Genomic DNA, 16,427 nt, shown 5'->3' on the forward strand with positions numbered 1-16,427 from the left:
TGATGTAGAAAATGGGGAGTCACTAAAAAACATTAAAGGAGAATTCCATTTACTTGTAGGATTTCTTTTCCTTGAGGTTTCAGGGTCGAAAATGAAGTGCCTTTGGCCTTAGGGAATAAGATACAGGTAATCTCAACAGCCTGGAATTATCCTCCTTCCCTAAAATCATTCTGCTGTCCCAAGTGACAGATACAGACCTGTGGACCCAACCCAGGGTCGGGCGGAGATAGGAGGCAGGGTAGTGAGATGCGCTTTGAATATGTCTATGTCCGGGAGTACCGCTTGCCCTAGGAGATTTGGGGAACAAAGTAAGAGGATGTCAACTTTCCATCTCCTGGCGAAGCACCACTTACTTCTTCAATTTAAGTTTTTGTTTGTTTGTTTACCTTTATAGGGACTGCACATTATCTACCTTGAAATGCTTTTTGTGGCAGCATGGTTACTGTTAAAAAGGAGAAGGGAAATTGAGATGAGAGGGGTAGGGCAGAAACATTTTAAAATATTGCTTTATGGGTGAGAAAGGAAGAAAATATTTGCAGACAAAAAAAATCTGCCAGGAAATAATTTCTTCTTTTATAAAACTACGAGGTTAGTCTAAATATGATCTTTGCAATCTCTTTTAGTTCAAAACTGATTCTTTGAAGATTAGTATGTAATCTTCCTTCATTCATTGAATGGCATTCTTTTTTTATGTGTGTTGTAAAACAACCTTTTTAGCAAATATCTGTGAAGCTTATCTTCTGATTAATAACTATGATTGTTCTTTGTAAGACACCAGCTTGAATGTCTTGAAACTGGAAGCCCTAGTTCACTGAATATGCTCAGAGTATCTTACAAAAGAAAAAAAAGGAAAGAAAGAAAGAAAGGGAGGAAAAAAAAGACTTAACTGAGTGTGAGGTGAGACCGTGAGGAAGTGTATATGTGGAGATGGGGGATCAGAAAGAACAGAAAAGGGTTTAGTGTAACGATCAAAACCAAAGAACACATGCCTAAGGTACAAGCTAGTGTCCTATTAAAGACTTTTCTCAGTGTTCATCTCTTGAATTTTTCACCAGACTGAACTCTTTTCAGGTCTCTGCAAAGGAGTTAAGTTTGCAGTAGAGTTCACAGTGCTAAGAAGTGTTAGCAAAGTTTACATGCAAAGGGAAGGCACACCAATTACCGTTCATCACTTGAAAAACTCAGATGTCTGGACTTAGCTCTTCCCAGCACCATGCTGCCTCTGGGCATTCAAGCTTATTCTTCTTGAGATGGCCCGATTCTGTCTGTCCTCCCTCTGTCCATGCTGTGCTTTCAGTGAGGTCCCTTTGCTTCTGAAAGAACTATCTTATCTCCATTTTGTACCGTGCTCATCACACTCACCCATCTTACATATGCGGTTCCCTTCTCCCTACACCTTCTTGCCTTCCAAATCATACACTTAAATCAAGGGAAGCTTTGCCATCCAAATCATACACTTAAATCAAGAAAAGGCAGGAACATGGGTATAATCCCATCCACAGTGGTAGGTTTCCTTCTTGTCCCTTTGTGTCTATATGTATTGTATCAGATGAGCATGTTCTTCTCATAACATCTTGAAATTCTTGCACTGATTTTTAAATAACAGCAGCAATGACCACAATTCTCAGCAACTCTAGAATTACAAATTGCCAGTTGTGTACCTCAGGAAGCAGATTCTGGGACAGGATTAGCATGAAGAAGACTTATTAGGGAGAGCTCTTAGGATCAACACCAGCAGAATAGGAAGGAAAGCAGGATTGGGAAAGGGAGAAGTTGGCTTGTGATGCAGTTTAGTGAAGGCTTCTGGGAGGTTGAAGTTGGGATGTCCTTCAGGGCTGTCTCCATTAGGGTGAGGGGGCTGAGCCTTTTTGTCCCCATAGGCTGCTCTGGAATGGGTGAGTGACCTTGCCTGAAGTACCTGTCTTCAGACTAGTTGTCTTAGTCTGCCTGGGCTACTGTAACAAAAATACCATAGACTGGGTGGCTTATAAACAACAAGCAATTATTTCTCACAGTTCAGGAGGCTGGGAAGTGCAAGATCATGGTTGATATGGTTTGGCTGTGTCCTCACCCAAATCTCATCTTGAATTGTAGCTCCCATAATTCCCATATGTCATGGGAGGGGCCCAGTGGGAGGGAATTGAATCATGGGGTCAGGTTCTTCCCCTGCTATTCTTGTGATAGTGAGTAAGTCTCACGAGATCTGATGGTTTTATAAAGGGGAGTTCCCTTGCACAAGCTCTTTGCCTGCTGCCGTGTAAGATATGACTTTGCCCCTCATTTGCCTTCAGCCATGATTGTGAGGCCTCCCCAGCCATGTGGCACTGTGAGTCAATTAAACTTCTTTGCTTTATAAATTACCAAGTATCGGGTGTGTCTTTATTAGCAGTGTGAGGACAGGCTAATACAATGGTGCCAGCAGATTCAGTGTCTGGTGAGAGCCTGCTTCCTGGTTGATAGATGGTGCTTTCTATTGCCTGGGTCCCACAACTCATCAGGGCATCCTTTGAAATTCGGGTGGAAGCAGCAACTCCTCCCCACTCAACTCCCCCACAGCTTTGCTGGATACCGTGCATGCTGTAATGGGGCCCCCTGGAGCCATCCCTGGAGCAGCCCAGGAGCCCAGTCGCAGGGCATGGGGAAGTGAAGCCCATGATGTGAGGTGGCAACCCCTCCTTTGAAATCTTTTTGGCCCGTAGCTCCTTATATTCTGTTCCTGTGATGGGAGGGGCATCCCTGGTGATCTCCTAAATCTGCTGGAGTCATTCTTCCATTGTTTCAGACAGTAGGTCCTGACTTCTCTTTAGGTGGCTAACTCATCTTCCCATTGCCATGATAGATAGCATCTGGCTTCCCTTAAGATGCCTGATCCATAGTAAACTCTTTATCAAATGGTCACTTGGCCACACTTCCAAACAGACTTTCTCATTTTTTTCAATATGGATAGGCTGAGGATTTTCCAAAAACTCAAGTTCCGTTTCGTTTTTAATTAGCAATTCCATCTTTAAGCCATTTCTCTTTTCTCATATTTTACTGTAACCAGTCAAGAGGAACCAGACGTTCTGTTAACACTTTGCTTACATATTTTTCACCCAAATATTCAATTTCATCTCTGGCAAGTTCTACCTTCCATAAATCATTGGGGCATGAATACAATTCAGCCAAGTTTATTGCTACTTTATACAATGATGGCCTCTTCTGTAGTTTCCAATAAGACGTTCCTCATTTCCATCTGAGACCTCCTCCACATGACCTTTACCATCCATATTTCTACCAGTGTTCTGTTTGTGACCTTCTATGAAGTCTTTAAGAATACTCTTAGAGAATTTGAAGCGTGTTAGAGCTACAGGCTTTCTCTGTAGCTCTCTTCCTCTCCTCTGAGACTTCACAGAATCATCCTTAATGATCTGTTTATTGCAATGTTGACTTTTTCTAGGATGCACCTCAAAACTCTTCCAGCCTCTACTCACTACCCAGTTTCAAAGCACTTCTACATCTTAGATGTTTGTTATAGCAGTATCCCACTTCTTGGTAAGACAGTTTTCTGTCTTAGACTATTTGGACTGCTATAACAACAACAACAACAAAAATACCACAAACTAGGCAGCTTCTAAACAACAAACATTTATTTCTCATAGTTATGGAGGCTGGGAAGTCCAGGATTATGGTGCCTGCAGATCTGGTGTCCAGTGGGGTTCTGCTTTTTGGATCAAAGATGACACCTTCTTACTGTGTCCTGACTTGGGGAAAGGGACAAGGGGCAAGGGGAATCTCTCTTGGGCATCTTTTAAAAGAGCCCTAATCCCATTCATGAAGACGACTCCTCCATGACCTAATCACCTCCCAAAGGTTCTACTTCTAACACCGTCACCTTGGGAGAGAGTATCTCAATGTATGAATTTTGGGGGGACACAAACACAGGGGCAGGCAGTTGAGGGCTGTCTTCTGAGTAGCACTCCAGCAGCTTGGGGAGTAGTCCTTCACTTCTGAAAGGGAATCTGGGCAGGACCATCACAGCCTCCACCACAGTTACCTTCCTAGAAAATGCCCTGATTGGAAACATTTTGGGTCAAGACTAAGATCTTATCTTGATCCATTTTGCACAGCAGGCCTTTTGTGGAATCCTGTTTTTCAGACATTGAGGAACATTTCTATGCCATTGTCATGTTCTGAGTCTGGTTCTCTTATCAGCTTGGTGCTCTGCTGGGTGCACCTCTAAGTCCTTTCTGGATTAATGAGTAACATCTTTTGCAGAATTCCTGAGACTGGGTAATGTATAAGGAACAGAAATTTATTGCTCACAGTTCTGGAGGCTGGGAAGCCAAGGGTTGAGGAGACCAGCATCTGGAAAAATCTTCTTGCTGTGTCGTCTCTTAGTGGGAGGGCAAAGAGAAAGCAAGAGTATGAGAGAGCAAGATGGCACTGAACTTATTCTTTTACAAAAACCCACTCTTGGGATAATGCCATTAATCCATTAATAAGGGTGGTGCTCTCATGGCCTAAACACCCCTTAAAGGGGTCCCACCTCCCAACCTCACGACACTGGGGATCCAGTTTCCAACACATGACCTTTGGGGGACACATTCAAGCCATAGCAGATGTCATAGGAAATAGAGATTATGGAGAAAAATAAAAATAAATTAAAACGTTTAAACATGTAACAAAATTTTAGACATGAAAACAATGGCTAGAAGCTTCCTATTTCCAGGTGTCCCGGAATCTCTGGCATCGGAAACCTGCTCTAGGCAGCAAGCCTTTTGCAGGATGCTGTTCCTCAGGAGCTGAGAAAGATTTCTGTGTCGTTCTAATGTTCTGTGCCGTTTGTTCTAATGTCCCGAGTCTGGTTCTCTCACCAGCTTTGTGCTATGCTGGCTGTGCCTCTAAGTCCTTTCTGGCTTAATGTATAATGTCTTTTACTTTTCTGTTTGTTTGCTTTTTTTTTTTTTTCCTTCTAAGCTTTTATACGTTTTAGAAAAAGTATCTGTATAACTATTGGACTTTCTTTTAGTTATCAATGGTGTCTAAAAGGACTCTCCTCATTCCACCTCCCAGCTTCTCTCTGTGTCAAGAGGGTGTCAAACACATGGTCTACACTAGATCATGTTCCTCTTAAAAATCAAATGCACATAGTAAAATAGGGGGAGAATAACTATGTAATGCATGCCAGGCTACACATCAGGCAAGGGATTACTCTGTAAATGTATCTATTATTTATATAGAACACCTAGCATACCTCTAGGTCTTTTGCATATTTTTATTGTTAATCCTTATCACAGTCCAGCGTGTCGGATATTATGGTCCTGATTGTGTCCAGGAAATAAGCTTTTAGACAGGTTGTATAGTTTGCCTAAGATCATACAGCTTGTATGTAGCTTGCTAGAAATTTTGAATTCAGGTTTCTTTTCTTTTTCTTTTTCTCTCTTCTTTAAAAAAAAACCTACAGCTTTACAGTTGATGTTCTTTCTATAATTATTTTATTGCTTTCTTTATACACAGATGACTTCCTCACGTGCAGACTCTTTTCTGCTTTTTCCAAGTTTCCCAAGAAAGTTCAGCACAACAGACTACATATCTATAAAAGAGTTTTGGTTTGGCTGGAAGTTATTTTTCAGGTCATATTAAAGAAGATTTTTTTTTTTAAGCAAAGAATCACTCCTTTGTCAATGGTTGTTTGGCTTGTCTCAGAAAAGTTTCAATCACAAGTCTTAAAAGTTTTACCAGCTAACAATCTTTTGAAGCTAGATATTCCTCTTCCTTTCCTGAAATAAATTTCTGATTGTTCTCTCTGACTCTGTGTTTTGGCTCTTTCTCCACATTCCAACGTAAGGATCTTTCTAAATCACATACTCTACTTCTTTATTTAGCTCTCATCATCTCCAGAGAATAATAACTCGGCTCTTTAAATTGGTGCCCAAGGGTCTTCATAATCTGAGTTAGACATCTCTAGCTCTGTCTCCTGCTGTTTCCCCAGTAATACTAAGCAATTGTATCTCCTTAGACACCTTTCTGCGAGCTACTCCTATGAGTATCTCATATATACTTTCATATCTCACTATCGTTAGGATGAATGTGTGTGACATGCCTTATGAAGCATTTATGCATTTGAAGCACAAAAATATTTAGAGACCCTAATATTTCAAATATATACTTGTATCTTTCTTTCCTTAATTTTATGATTATTTGTCATAAGCTTATCTTCCAATAGACTTACAGAAGACTCTATGAGTCTTAGAGTTACTACACAGATTATTCAATAACGGAGATTCAGATTTATTAACTGAGAGTATCATACTGGGGGGAAAACTATCAAAATAGATTCTATTTCTGGTTCTATGGGACACCTATACCCTGCCTAATGTATTAGTCTATACCTAATTGGTTTTCAAAAATATTTATTGAGTGAAACAAATTTAATATATGTAAATTACCTGCTTTATACAAATATGTTTGAATCAAAACGGTATTACTAGATTGTGACATCTAAGCATATGATTTTTTAATTAAATGTAATTTGTTTTGAAGTTCTGGGATACATGTTTAGGATGTACTGGTTTGTTACACAGGTAAACATGTGCCATGGTGGTTTCCTGATTGTTTTTCTACTCACATTAGCTAAGTGAGTTAATAGGGCAGGATCAATCCCTAAGAATGACCTTACAAATAATGAGAATGACTGAAGAGGGTCACGTTGTTCTAAGGTCTCTACTCCAGTTATTTTTCTATAGTTACAAATATTGCTTGAGCCTTAGCATCTGGTGTCTTTAAGGATTAATACAATTGCGTAGGCTTCCCAGTTCTCACAATCTCTGGTGCTTATTGTTGGAACCCAACACAAATTTATAGAATGCTGGCATAGAAAGGAACCATATAAATTATCTATACAATATATGAGCTTCATATTTTCATGCAGCACCCATTACAAATGGTCACATAGGATCTCCTTGAACACCTGGAGTGACTAAGATTTTACTTCTGCGAAGAGTAGGCCTTTCTTATTTTTCATAGCTCTAATTATTAGGTCTTTTTCGTTTGGTTATCCTATATGTACAATTCCCTCTCACTTCCAGAAAGTAGCCCTACCTCTGTTTGTTGAACTGCACAGAAATCCAACATCCCTTCCACATGTCAGGTTTTTCTGTGCTTGAAAATGGCTAGCACATCACCTGTATTCCCCCACGTTTCTGTGTAGTCCTGTGCAATTCCTTTAGCAGTTCCTGTTATGACTCAATCTAACTTATCACTGATTCGACTGGCACAGAGGCAAAGACGGCTATGTTCGCCTTCATTCTGAACCCTTTTATAATGTAGCCTAGGTAAAAATGAATGTTTTGTTAACAATGACATAGTATTGATTCCTACTAAACTTGAACTCAAATACAATTCTAATTTGTTTTCTTTTATGTCACATTTTCCACATCATGTACTTCAGTTGGTTTTATTTGGCCCTAAGCATATAGGACCTTTTATATTTTGAATTTACCGTGTTGGATTTAACCTGTTATTTTCAACCTATTTATGTAGTTTTGGGATTTAATAGAGTCATTCACTATATTAGCCATCCTCTCTTGTTTGATGTAATCTTTGCCTTTGAGAAACATGCTATCTCTGACTTTACCCAAGTCAGTGACAAAAATACTGATCTAGTCAAGGCAAGAACAAAGCAGCAAAGAACTAAAGGCCCTTTTGTGCTTTAACATTGATCAGTTACCCAGTTTTCTTTGGCATAATCACTTAACCAAAATCATACCTATGAAGCTCTACATTAGCCAATGCATGCATCTGTGGAGTGAGAAATCAAGAGCATGGTTGCCTTTGATGGTGGGGCTGGGGAGAAATTTTGGGGGAAGTGACTGTGAAAGGGCAGAAGAGAGCTTTCTAGGGTGATGGAAATTTTCAGTAACTGGTTTGCGTGTGGTTCATATGGTATATGCCTTTATGAGAACTACTCAAACCTTTCATTTATGATCTGTGGATTTCACTGTAAGTGAATTACATCTCACTTATAAAAACAGCATGCACATTCATTTATTACTGCCATTACCAACTATTAATCATTGAAGATCAGTTCTGCAAATTGAAATATTGAGATTTGGAATATTAAGATGACTTTGTCAATATTTGACAGTGATGAAATCCAAAATAAGATGCAGAACACAGCCACTATTTTATGTGAATTGCTTTTTCAATTCATCCTTTGAATAACACTTCTTTAGTGTGTGGGATGTAAAACAGTTTTCTTCTAAGTAGTCTACTTGATATTCAATAAAAGAGGGATAATAACATTACTACACTTTGGTTACATGCTTTTGGCTGGTTTTTATTGTGTTCTATTTCTAAGCCCTTGGAAACTTGGAATCTGTAAGCAGTCTATTAATACACTGTATTCAGTGGTGTTTTATTTAGAATGAAGAAAATTGGGTATCATATTATCTGCTTCTTCCATTAAGTGTTCTTTATTAAACACTCTTCTGAGGGACATCCACATTTAGTGTCAATATTGCATTTCAGTCATGCTGTATTATAAGACATTATGAACTATAATTATATGATGGAACCACATATTCATTAGTAAGGCAGTGACCACTATAATGGAACATAATTAAATGGAGAAGAGCTGTTTTTCAGAGGTGTAGTGAAAGCATGCAGATGTCCTCTACTTTTCATTTTTAAAGTAATACCTTACAATTACATGGTACTTTTTATTGTTCATGGCTTTTTTGGCACATATTATATAATTTTATTCTTACAAGAAGGCCCAAACTATTTTATAGGATTAAGATTTTGAACATAGGATGATGACATGATTTGACAAAGATCACACTTCTGTAATCGAAATCTTTCACTTCATTCAAAACCTCGTTAAAAATTGTGTATCCTCTGTGAAGCTGTCCTTCACTGCCCTCGCTCTTAAGATAATTTCCCAGTTAAAAAAAAAAATCCTAAGCAATTTCGTAGGCTGTCCATACTGTACTATTACCATCATATCTGTCTTGTACGTGTTCTTAATTTTTTTATGGACACATTTGATGTTTTCCTGACCATATTGTAAATTCTTCTGCTTTTCTTCTGTCTTCCCACCTGAGATGTCCCTGCCAGATGAACATTAGGTACTTTATGAATACTTTGTGAACAAGGGCTGCCCCTAAAATTAAGTTGTATAATATAAGAAAAATACCACTAGTGCCACCACTAGTAGTATGTGGCACATCACATGTAATAAAAGCTGGTTGGGTAAAATCACTTGAGAATAATGTGAGCAAATTTATTATATGGTTAATAGAAATTCTACATTTTCAGAACACAGTTTTAATTGGAATCTTTTCTTTCTGTAACTGCATTAGGGCTTTCTGAGTTCTAGTATAAAATTTTTAGAATTTTGTAAAGTCTGTTAGTGAACCAACGTGGTGTGGGAAAACATGATTCATGTTGAGATCAGTTGACCTGTACTTGAGACTCTGCCACTTCCTGGCTTTGTAAACTGGGATTTGCCTCCCAACCCCCACCATGCTGTGAGGCTCCAATGAGGTGTATGTGGCCTGTGGTCTAGCAAGGTACATACAATATGATAAGCCCTTGATAAAGACAGCTTTCATTATTTTCCCTTATCTCATTGGTATCCATTTTATTAATTTCTTCCTTTTAATACATTTTTAAGTAATGTGAAATTATGTATGCTTTTTGAAGAAAGAGAGAATTATAAAGGAAAGTAAGCAAAAACTCAACTTGATGAAAGATGAAGTACCTTTAATTTAATGAGATCCAACTTTTTATATAAACCTTATTAAAATAAGTCATTCTCATTTTTAATAGTTCATTTTATTATCCAATCTTTGTTATTCATGCGTTAACTTGACAAACATTTATTAAATGAGAGTTGGGCATCAGACACTATTCCAGATGTTGGAAAAAGGTAGACTCCCTGTCTTCATGGAACTTGTGTTCTTTTATGTTGTTGGAGAGGAGGACTACAGTAAACACCCAGACAAATATATGATATGATGTGAGAGAGTGTTAATGCCCTGATTGAAATTTACATGCATGGATTAAGAGTGATGGAAGCTCTTCAGAGAGGGTGACCAGAAGAGGTCTACCTAAAGAGGTGACATTGCACCACAAATCAGAAAGGAGTGAGGGAGCAAGTTGTGTGACCGTCTGGACACAAGAACGCAAGGCAAAGGTATAGAAAGTTCCCTGTAGGTTCGGCACATGGAATAAAAGCCATGCATGTATGTATGTAGAACTATCTAGCTATCTAGCTTTCCAAAATACCGTGATCTTACTTGGAATTGGGAGGGCTGGTTAGATAAAATTGCTTTCTCCGGCTGTTTAATCTTGATCTTCTCCTTAACCTGGGTTGCTACCATTTTACCTACTGCTCTGTGGTTAGTAGCTTAATTAAGGCTTTGATCTTATGCTAATATTTTTTTTTTTCTTTGCATACAGAAAAGTCTTTTTATAACCCAGACCCTTAAGCACTGGGAGGAAGCACTGCTCCAGAGAATGTTTGAAATAGAAAACTGCTCTAGTTCTAGAAAGTAAAGACGTTTTCCAGCAAGGGCAGGTTTAAAAGGAGCTGCTAAGCTGGGATGGGAAATAGGAAGACTTCCAGAGTCATGTCTTTACGGTGGAACATCATTCGGTTTCAGATGAGTTATCATAACAGCTGATGGATTTATTCAAATCCAACTATAAAAATATGTTTCAGGGAAAATAATAGTTTTTGGATTATCCATTTTTGGCCTCTATTATCATAGAACATTGAGCTGATTTTAGTAGTCACAGAACAATTAAATGGCTGTGAACAATTATTCACAAAACTCTGAATCAAATGTGTCTGTTATCTCTTATAAATGCTGAGAATGTTTCAGAAATGTCTGATATCTAAACAACAAGAAAATTCAAATTACCATTTTCTTATATGTTCATAAGAGAAAAGCATTTCTAATAAAAAGAAAGAATAAATATAACTTTAAATAAAGTAAATACTAACATACTTAAGTAAATTTCAATTAATATTCTGTTAAATCTCTTACACCTGCTATAAATTCATGTAACTGCTAGTGCTTGTTGAAACCAATAGTGTGATCACCACAATAAAATTATTTCTGAATAGGGCAAAATTAAATTATGGTCAGCACAGCTGTCGTGTTAGGTTGGTTAATTCCTTATTGCTTTTTACTTTCCTGAAATGGGCGATAGAAACTTGGCTCACTGGAACAATCAAAGAACAAAGCAACGTATTCCCCAAGCATTCCCAGTTACCACTCTCAGTATGCATTTGCTATACCTGTCTTTTAGATTTTTTTTCTTGAGGGAATTAAGGTTAGTAAAAATATCTATGTAATCATATAATGAAAGAACCTGAAAAGTTGACCAGTCATTCTTTCTAAGCAGTCCCTTCCTTTTTTTATTTTTATTTTTATTTTTATAGAGATGAAGTCTTGCTCTGTTGCCTGGGCTGGAGTACGGTGGTGCAATCTCAGCTCACTGGAACCTCTGCCTCCCACCTTCAAGCAATACTCCTGCCTCAGCCTCCTGAGTAACTGAAATTACCGGCACTCACCACCATGCCCGGCTAATTTTTGTATTTTTAACAGAGATGGGGTTTTACCATGTTGGTCACGCTGGTCTCCATCTCCTGGCCTCAAGTGATCCACCTGCCTTGGCCTCCCAAAGTGCTGGGATTATAGGCATGAGCCACCATGCCCAGTGTTTCCTTTCTTCTTACTTTGTACTAAGCAAAGATGACTTCCATATTTTCAAATTATCTCAATACACTTTGTACACAAATGCCAATTCTGGCTGCTGGGTTTATGTAAAAGACACAGAAAAGCTGAATTTGTAAGCATTAGGTTGTTCAGAGAATTTATATTATAGTAGGCTTTTTCATTGAATACTTTCTAGTCAATATTAACTAATTATGGTTGAGAAGTAGTACAATTTCTTGTTTTGCAATGTTGAGGATTAATCACCTCTGATTTATCTCAACAGTTTAGAATTAGAAGTTTTTCTGTGGAGGAATGGATACTAGAAGCTTTGCATGGCTGTGATTTATGTAGTGTCTGACTTCATGTTTTTCAAGCTGTAATAGTTCACAATCTTAGCACTTCTCATCATCACCAAGCAAATCCAGAAAATACAGCATTTTTAATTTGAGGCCTCTGAGCTGGCTGTACATGGAAATGTCAAGTGAGGTTTGTGGCGACCACGTTCCACAGGCATCTGAGAATGTGGTATGACTGAGTGAACCCTCCCATTTCATTGACGACATGTGTTACAAATTACTATGGATCTGGCCTCTGGATTTTAATTCCTTGGTGACAGGATCTATATCTGGGGGAAAGAATTGTCTGGGCTAACTTTCTGTGTAGTAATCATTTGGATTAAATGATTATTTTCCATTCAAATCTAAATAAGATGCAGACACTGTGGGTGCCAAGGATTTGTGTGTGAATCAGGGATAAGAATAACAAAGGAGCCTGTTCTGTATTAGTGGTGAGAAAGCATCTCTTGGAGGCAAACACGTATACGTACTTGAATCAAGTCTCGGATAAAGGTAGTGGTTGAACATCGATGGCTCAAAACCATTGCCAACAACCAGATGTGCCTCCCTGCAGTCCATGTAACGAGCAGGGGGAGGGATGTGGAAATACTCAATTGCTGTGATTGTTTAAGAACCACAGACAATGAAGCATTCTGCCTCAAGGCTATTCTGATAGAAAAGAGGGGCTGACTCAAATCCTGTTGCCTCAATTTTGTCCTAACTTGGAAGTTACCCTTATATATACATTTTATCGTGTTTTTTGGCTTATGCAACTAGCAGTGTAATAAAAGGTCTCAGACCTTCAAAATGAAAACTTCTGCCTGGAATATGCCACTTTAGGAAAAATTTAACTTCTTTGTGCACTCTAAGATGTATTATTGAAGCATTACCCTCTTACACTTAAATTGATTCCATATCTAGATAAGATAATGAATTTTCAAAGGCATTTTACCTTTCAGCAATGTACAGATAATAGTTGTTACCAGTGGCTTAATGGTAATTGTGGTCTGGATCATTCAGATTCTCTTGTCATCTTTTATATATTTTCTTTTTATTTGTTTGCCTTTCGATCCTGTAGGTATTACCATGGTTTACATTCTTCTCTTAGAGCTGACAGCTTTTTTTTTTCTTTTTTTAACAAAAATCTCATCCCATCTTATTTCCATTTCCCCTTCTCTTGGTTTACGCCCTGAGACACTGAGGGAAAGGAAAATTCTTAGCCAGATTCTTAGGCCTTAGCTTAAGGCAGAGCTCCATGAACACCCACGAAGCAAAGGCCACTGTTCGGAAAGGAATGGAGACAGCCATTCTTTTGCATCCTTATTGCTTCTTGTAGGACCTTAGAAGTGAGAAGCAGCAGTCAGGCTGAAGAACGTAAATTGTCATAGTGTCAAGGAGGATCCTTGGATACAGCTATTTGTGGTCAGTGTAAGGAACGTGTGCATGATACGAATGACAACATTTTATCAGCAAATAAATAAAGGAGAAGCCAAATTCAGGAAGAGACGGAAAGAGCATGATCCCTCATTGAAAATGATCATGTTTGTCACTAGCTTGTTTCCATAATCACCTCAAACATTATTGCTTTCTGTGAATTTTGAGTAATGGTTTTCTATTCAAATTGGATGAAGGAATGGGAAGTGTATTGGCTAATGTATATGTCTTCCCCAGATGAGACTGTTTCTTCTTAAAATAAAGGTAACAATCCCCCTCACAAGCTCTTTTTATAAGTGTTGTGAAAGGAAAGCTAAAAAATCATTAGTTTGAGGATTGGATTATGATGCTAGAATTCAACATGTAAATGTTTTTATGCAATCTTTGTATCCCCACTTGCAACTAACTTTATCTTGGCAATTAGTAATCTTCTTTTGCGTTATTTTAAAAGCAAGGGCCTATTGGTATGACAGTTAGTAGGACATACTGTATTACAGAAGAAGCTGATTTGGATGCTAGAGCAACCAGCTCACCTTTGGTACATGATTTGAAAGCATTTTCTGAGAAAGGAAAACTTCCATTTTGAAAAGTTGTCATTTTGAAACATATCTGCAGTATCTTAATTTTATCTGTAAAGAAAGAGCCCAAACAATGCTGATGCTATTTTGTCTTATCCTGAATCCTTTTCCTGGCTGCTTTTCAGTGTGTTTGTGACCAACTGAATTTTATAGTTACATGTTCTCCAGGGGTTGTGTGTGTTGACTTACGGCATTTTCTCATGTCAGGAAACAATGTGATGAGAACCATTCATGGGGTGGGAGAGATGATGACCCAGATGGTACTCAGTAGAGGCTCCATCTTCCCCATGAGCGTGCCAGATGTGCCACCCAGCATCCACCCGAGCAAGCAAGGGAGCCCCGCTGAGCATGAGGATGTGACTGTGATGGACACCAAGCTGAAGATCATTGAGATTTTGCAGGTGTGTTGCCTAACAGAAGCTAGGTGACAAAGATGTGATTTTGCTTATTGGTTTAACTTCTTACCCTTTTTGTTCCAAATCACTGTGTAAATATTCTGAAATGCAATCGATATAATTTTATTTTTTTAAAGTTAATGACAAACCTGGTAAGAAATATCACAGACACTATTTAACATATGAATCACATTTGTCCCTTCCCATTAAATATACTAATGATAATATCTAACAATTGTGGGGTGCTTTGAGGTTGATAAACTGCTTTCGTGTGTATTAAAAAAAAGTTAATATTGACCTTGATTGAACTTTACCTTCATTTGAGAAGGATTTCAGAGCACACAAAGTTATTGATTCATTTCCAGCTCTTTTCCTATTTGTAATTGAATTGAACATATGATTCTGTGTATCCAGATTTATTGTTTTAGCAAGAAACACAAATAAAATTTTGTTTCTTATTAACAAAAATTGTTAATCATTGGTTTTGGTATTTTATATGTGACAATCTCTCTCTGTTTTTGTTTCTGAAGGACAAGGAATAACTAGAAAAAATTAACCTAGTGTAATGCCTAATTTTAAGAATTTAAAGGAGATAAATTATTATTCCATGCCCATTGGTTTAGTGAATAGACTTCCCATTACTATAGCTATGAATTCTTAGCAGTTTGTAAGTTTGAAAATAACTTTTTTGATACCTTAATTATAGCATTTATTCCAGATTTGGAGAATGGAGTTTGACGTTTCCAAGTACCTATTAGGAATCTGGGTACAGTTTACTGTGTCTTTTATCATAATTTAATATAGACCGAGCTACCAGAAGTGGTTTAGTAGTCCTGGAAGGGTCTGCACGTTGTTCATTTAAAGTAATTAGATTTATAATCATAAAAGGTTTCACAGTTCCTCTAGGAATTCCAAAGGCTGAATCCTGAGAAATATTGGCAGGCCTCCCAATGCTGTGTTCATGACCCTGAAAAATCGTTTAAAGTTTTCCTGTTCTTAAACTGAGAAAGGTAGCGATCACCTGACCCGTGGACCTACTGAGCCCCAGCTTACCGTCACCCGACTCATGGGACAAGCTCTAAAATATGTGACCTCATTTTTGCCCACATTTACAGAAAAGAAGCATTAGAAAAACAATCTCCAGCAGCTAAAAAATGATGAGATGGAGCTTCTACGGCTCAGCAGTCTGGGGCTGATTCATTTCTGCAGCATCTCCTTGAACCGCTGTTCACTCTGATTTTCTGTCCCTGTGTCTGGGCTGGCTTCACCATGCCCGTATGCCTGAATACTGTTTCTGAATGTGTCTTTCTTGGAATAGCTCTTCGAGAATTTCTTTGTAGCCCCACTCCTTGGTGCTACAAGGACTTCAAGGTCCTGTGCCTTGTGCCACCTCCTCTCTTCCTCTGGGTCTTCTTTTTTTTTTTTTTTGTCCCCCATCACTTTGTAGATCTCTCTCTGTCCCTCTCTTTTCATTTCTCTCTCATTCTCTCTCTTTCTCTTCCTGGCCCTCTCTTAACTCTCTCTGCCTTTGTTTTTATCCTTCACTTTCCTCCTTTCTTTCTACTTTCCACTTGTTTTTCCTGAGTAGGCATATTAGAGAATGAAAGTTTTAATTTTGATTATGTTTATGGAATACAATGCTGCATGTAAACATCATCAACTGAAAGTTGGTGTTTCATTTGTTTATGATTTATCCTTTACTTTTTAAAATAGAATTTTAAACACCCTTCCCTGTGAAGCACCTGCAGTCCAGCTCTGCCCCCTGCCTTCTGCTCATGGCTACCAAATCCCATACCCTTTCTCACTCCTCTTTTCCCATGGGTTATCTCCTGCTCTGCACATCCCTTTGCTACCAAGAATCAGTTCAACCAGTATGTGTTGCAGCCTTCACCACACGTTACTAGGAGTCTCTGGTGTTTGCTCTCCCCTCTAGACCATAAGTTCTTGAAAGGCACGATTGAGATCCTTGGCACCTTT

The 16,427-nt window shown here is 38.3% G+C and overlaps 1 protein-coding gene across 1 annotated transcript in view; it reads left to right on the forward strand.

The window, feature by feature from the left end:
* ITPR2 (inositol 1,4,5-trisphosphate receptor, type 2) overlaps positions 1-16,427 on the forward strand; it is a 455,230-nt gene that overhangs the window by 138,919 nt on the left and 299,884 nt on the right. The window contains exon 22 of the mRNA XM_012002420.1: positions 14,263-14,456. Within this exon, the coding sequence (XP_011857810.1) occupies positions 14,263-14,456 (194 nt within the window). The remainder of the gene's footprint in view (positions 1-14,262; positions 14,457-16,427) is intronic.

The sequence above is a fragment of the Mandrillus leucophaeus genome, unplaced genomic scaffold (genome assembly GCF_000951045.1).
Source record: "Mandrillus leucophaeus isolate KB7577 unplaced genomic scaffold, Mleu.le_1.0 Scaffold686, whole genome shotgun sequence".
NCBI lineage: Eukaryota > Metazoa > Chordata > Mammalia > Primates > Cercopithecidae > Mandrillus > Mandrillus leucophaeus.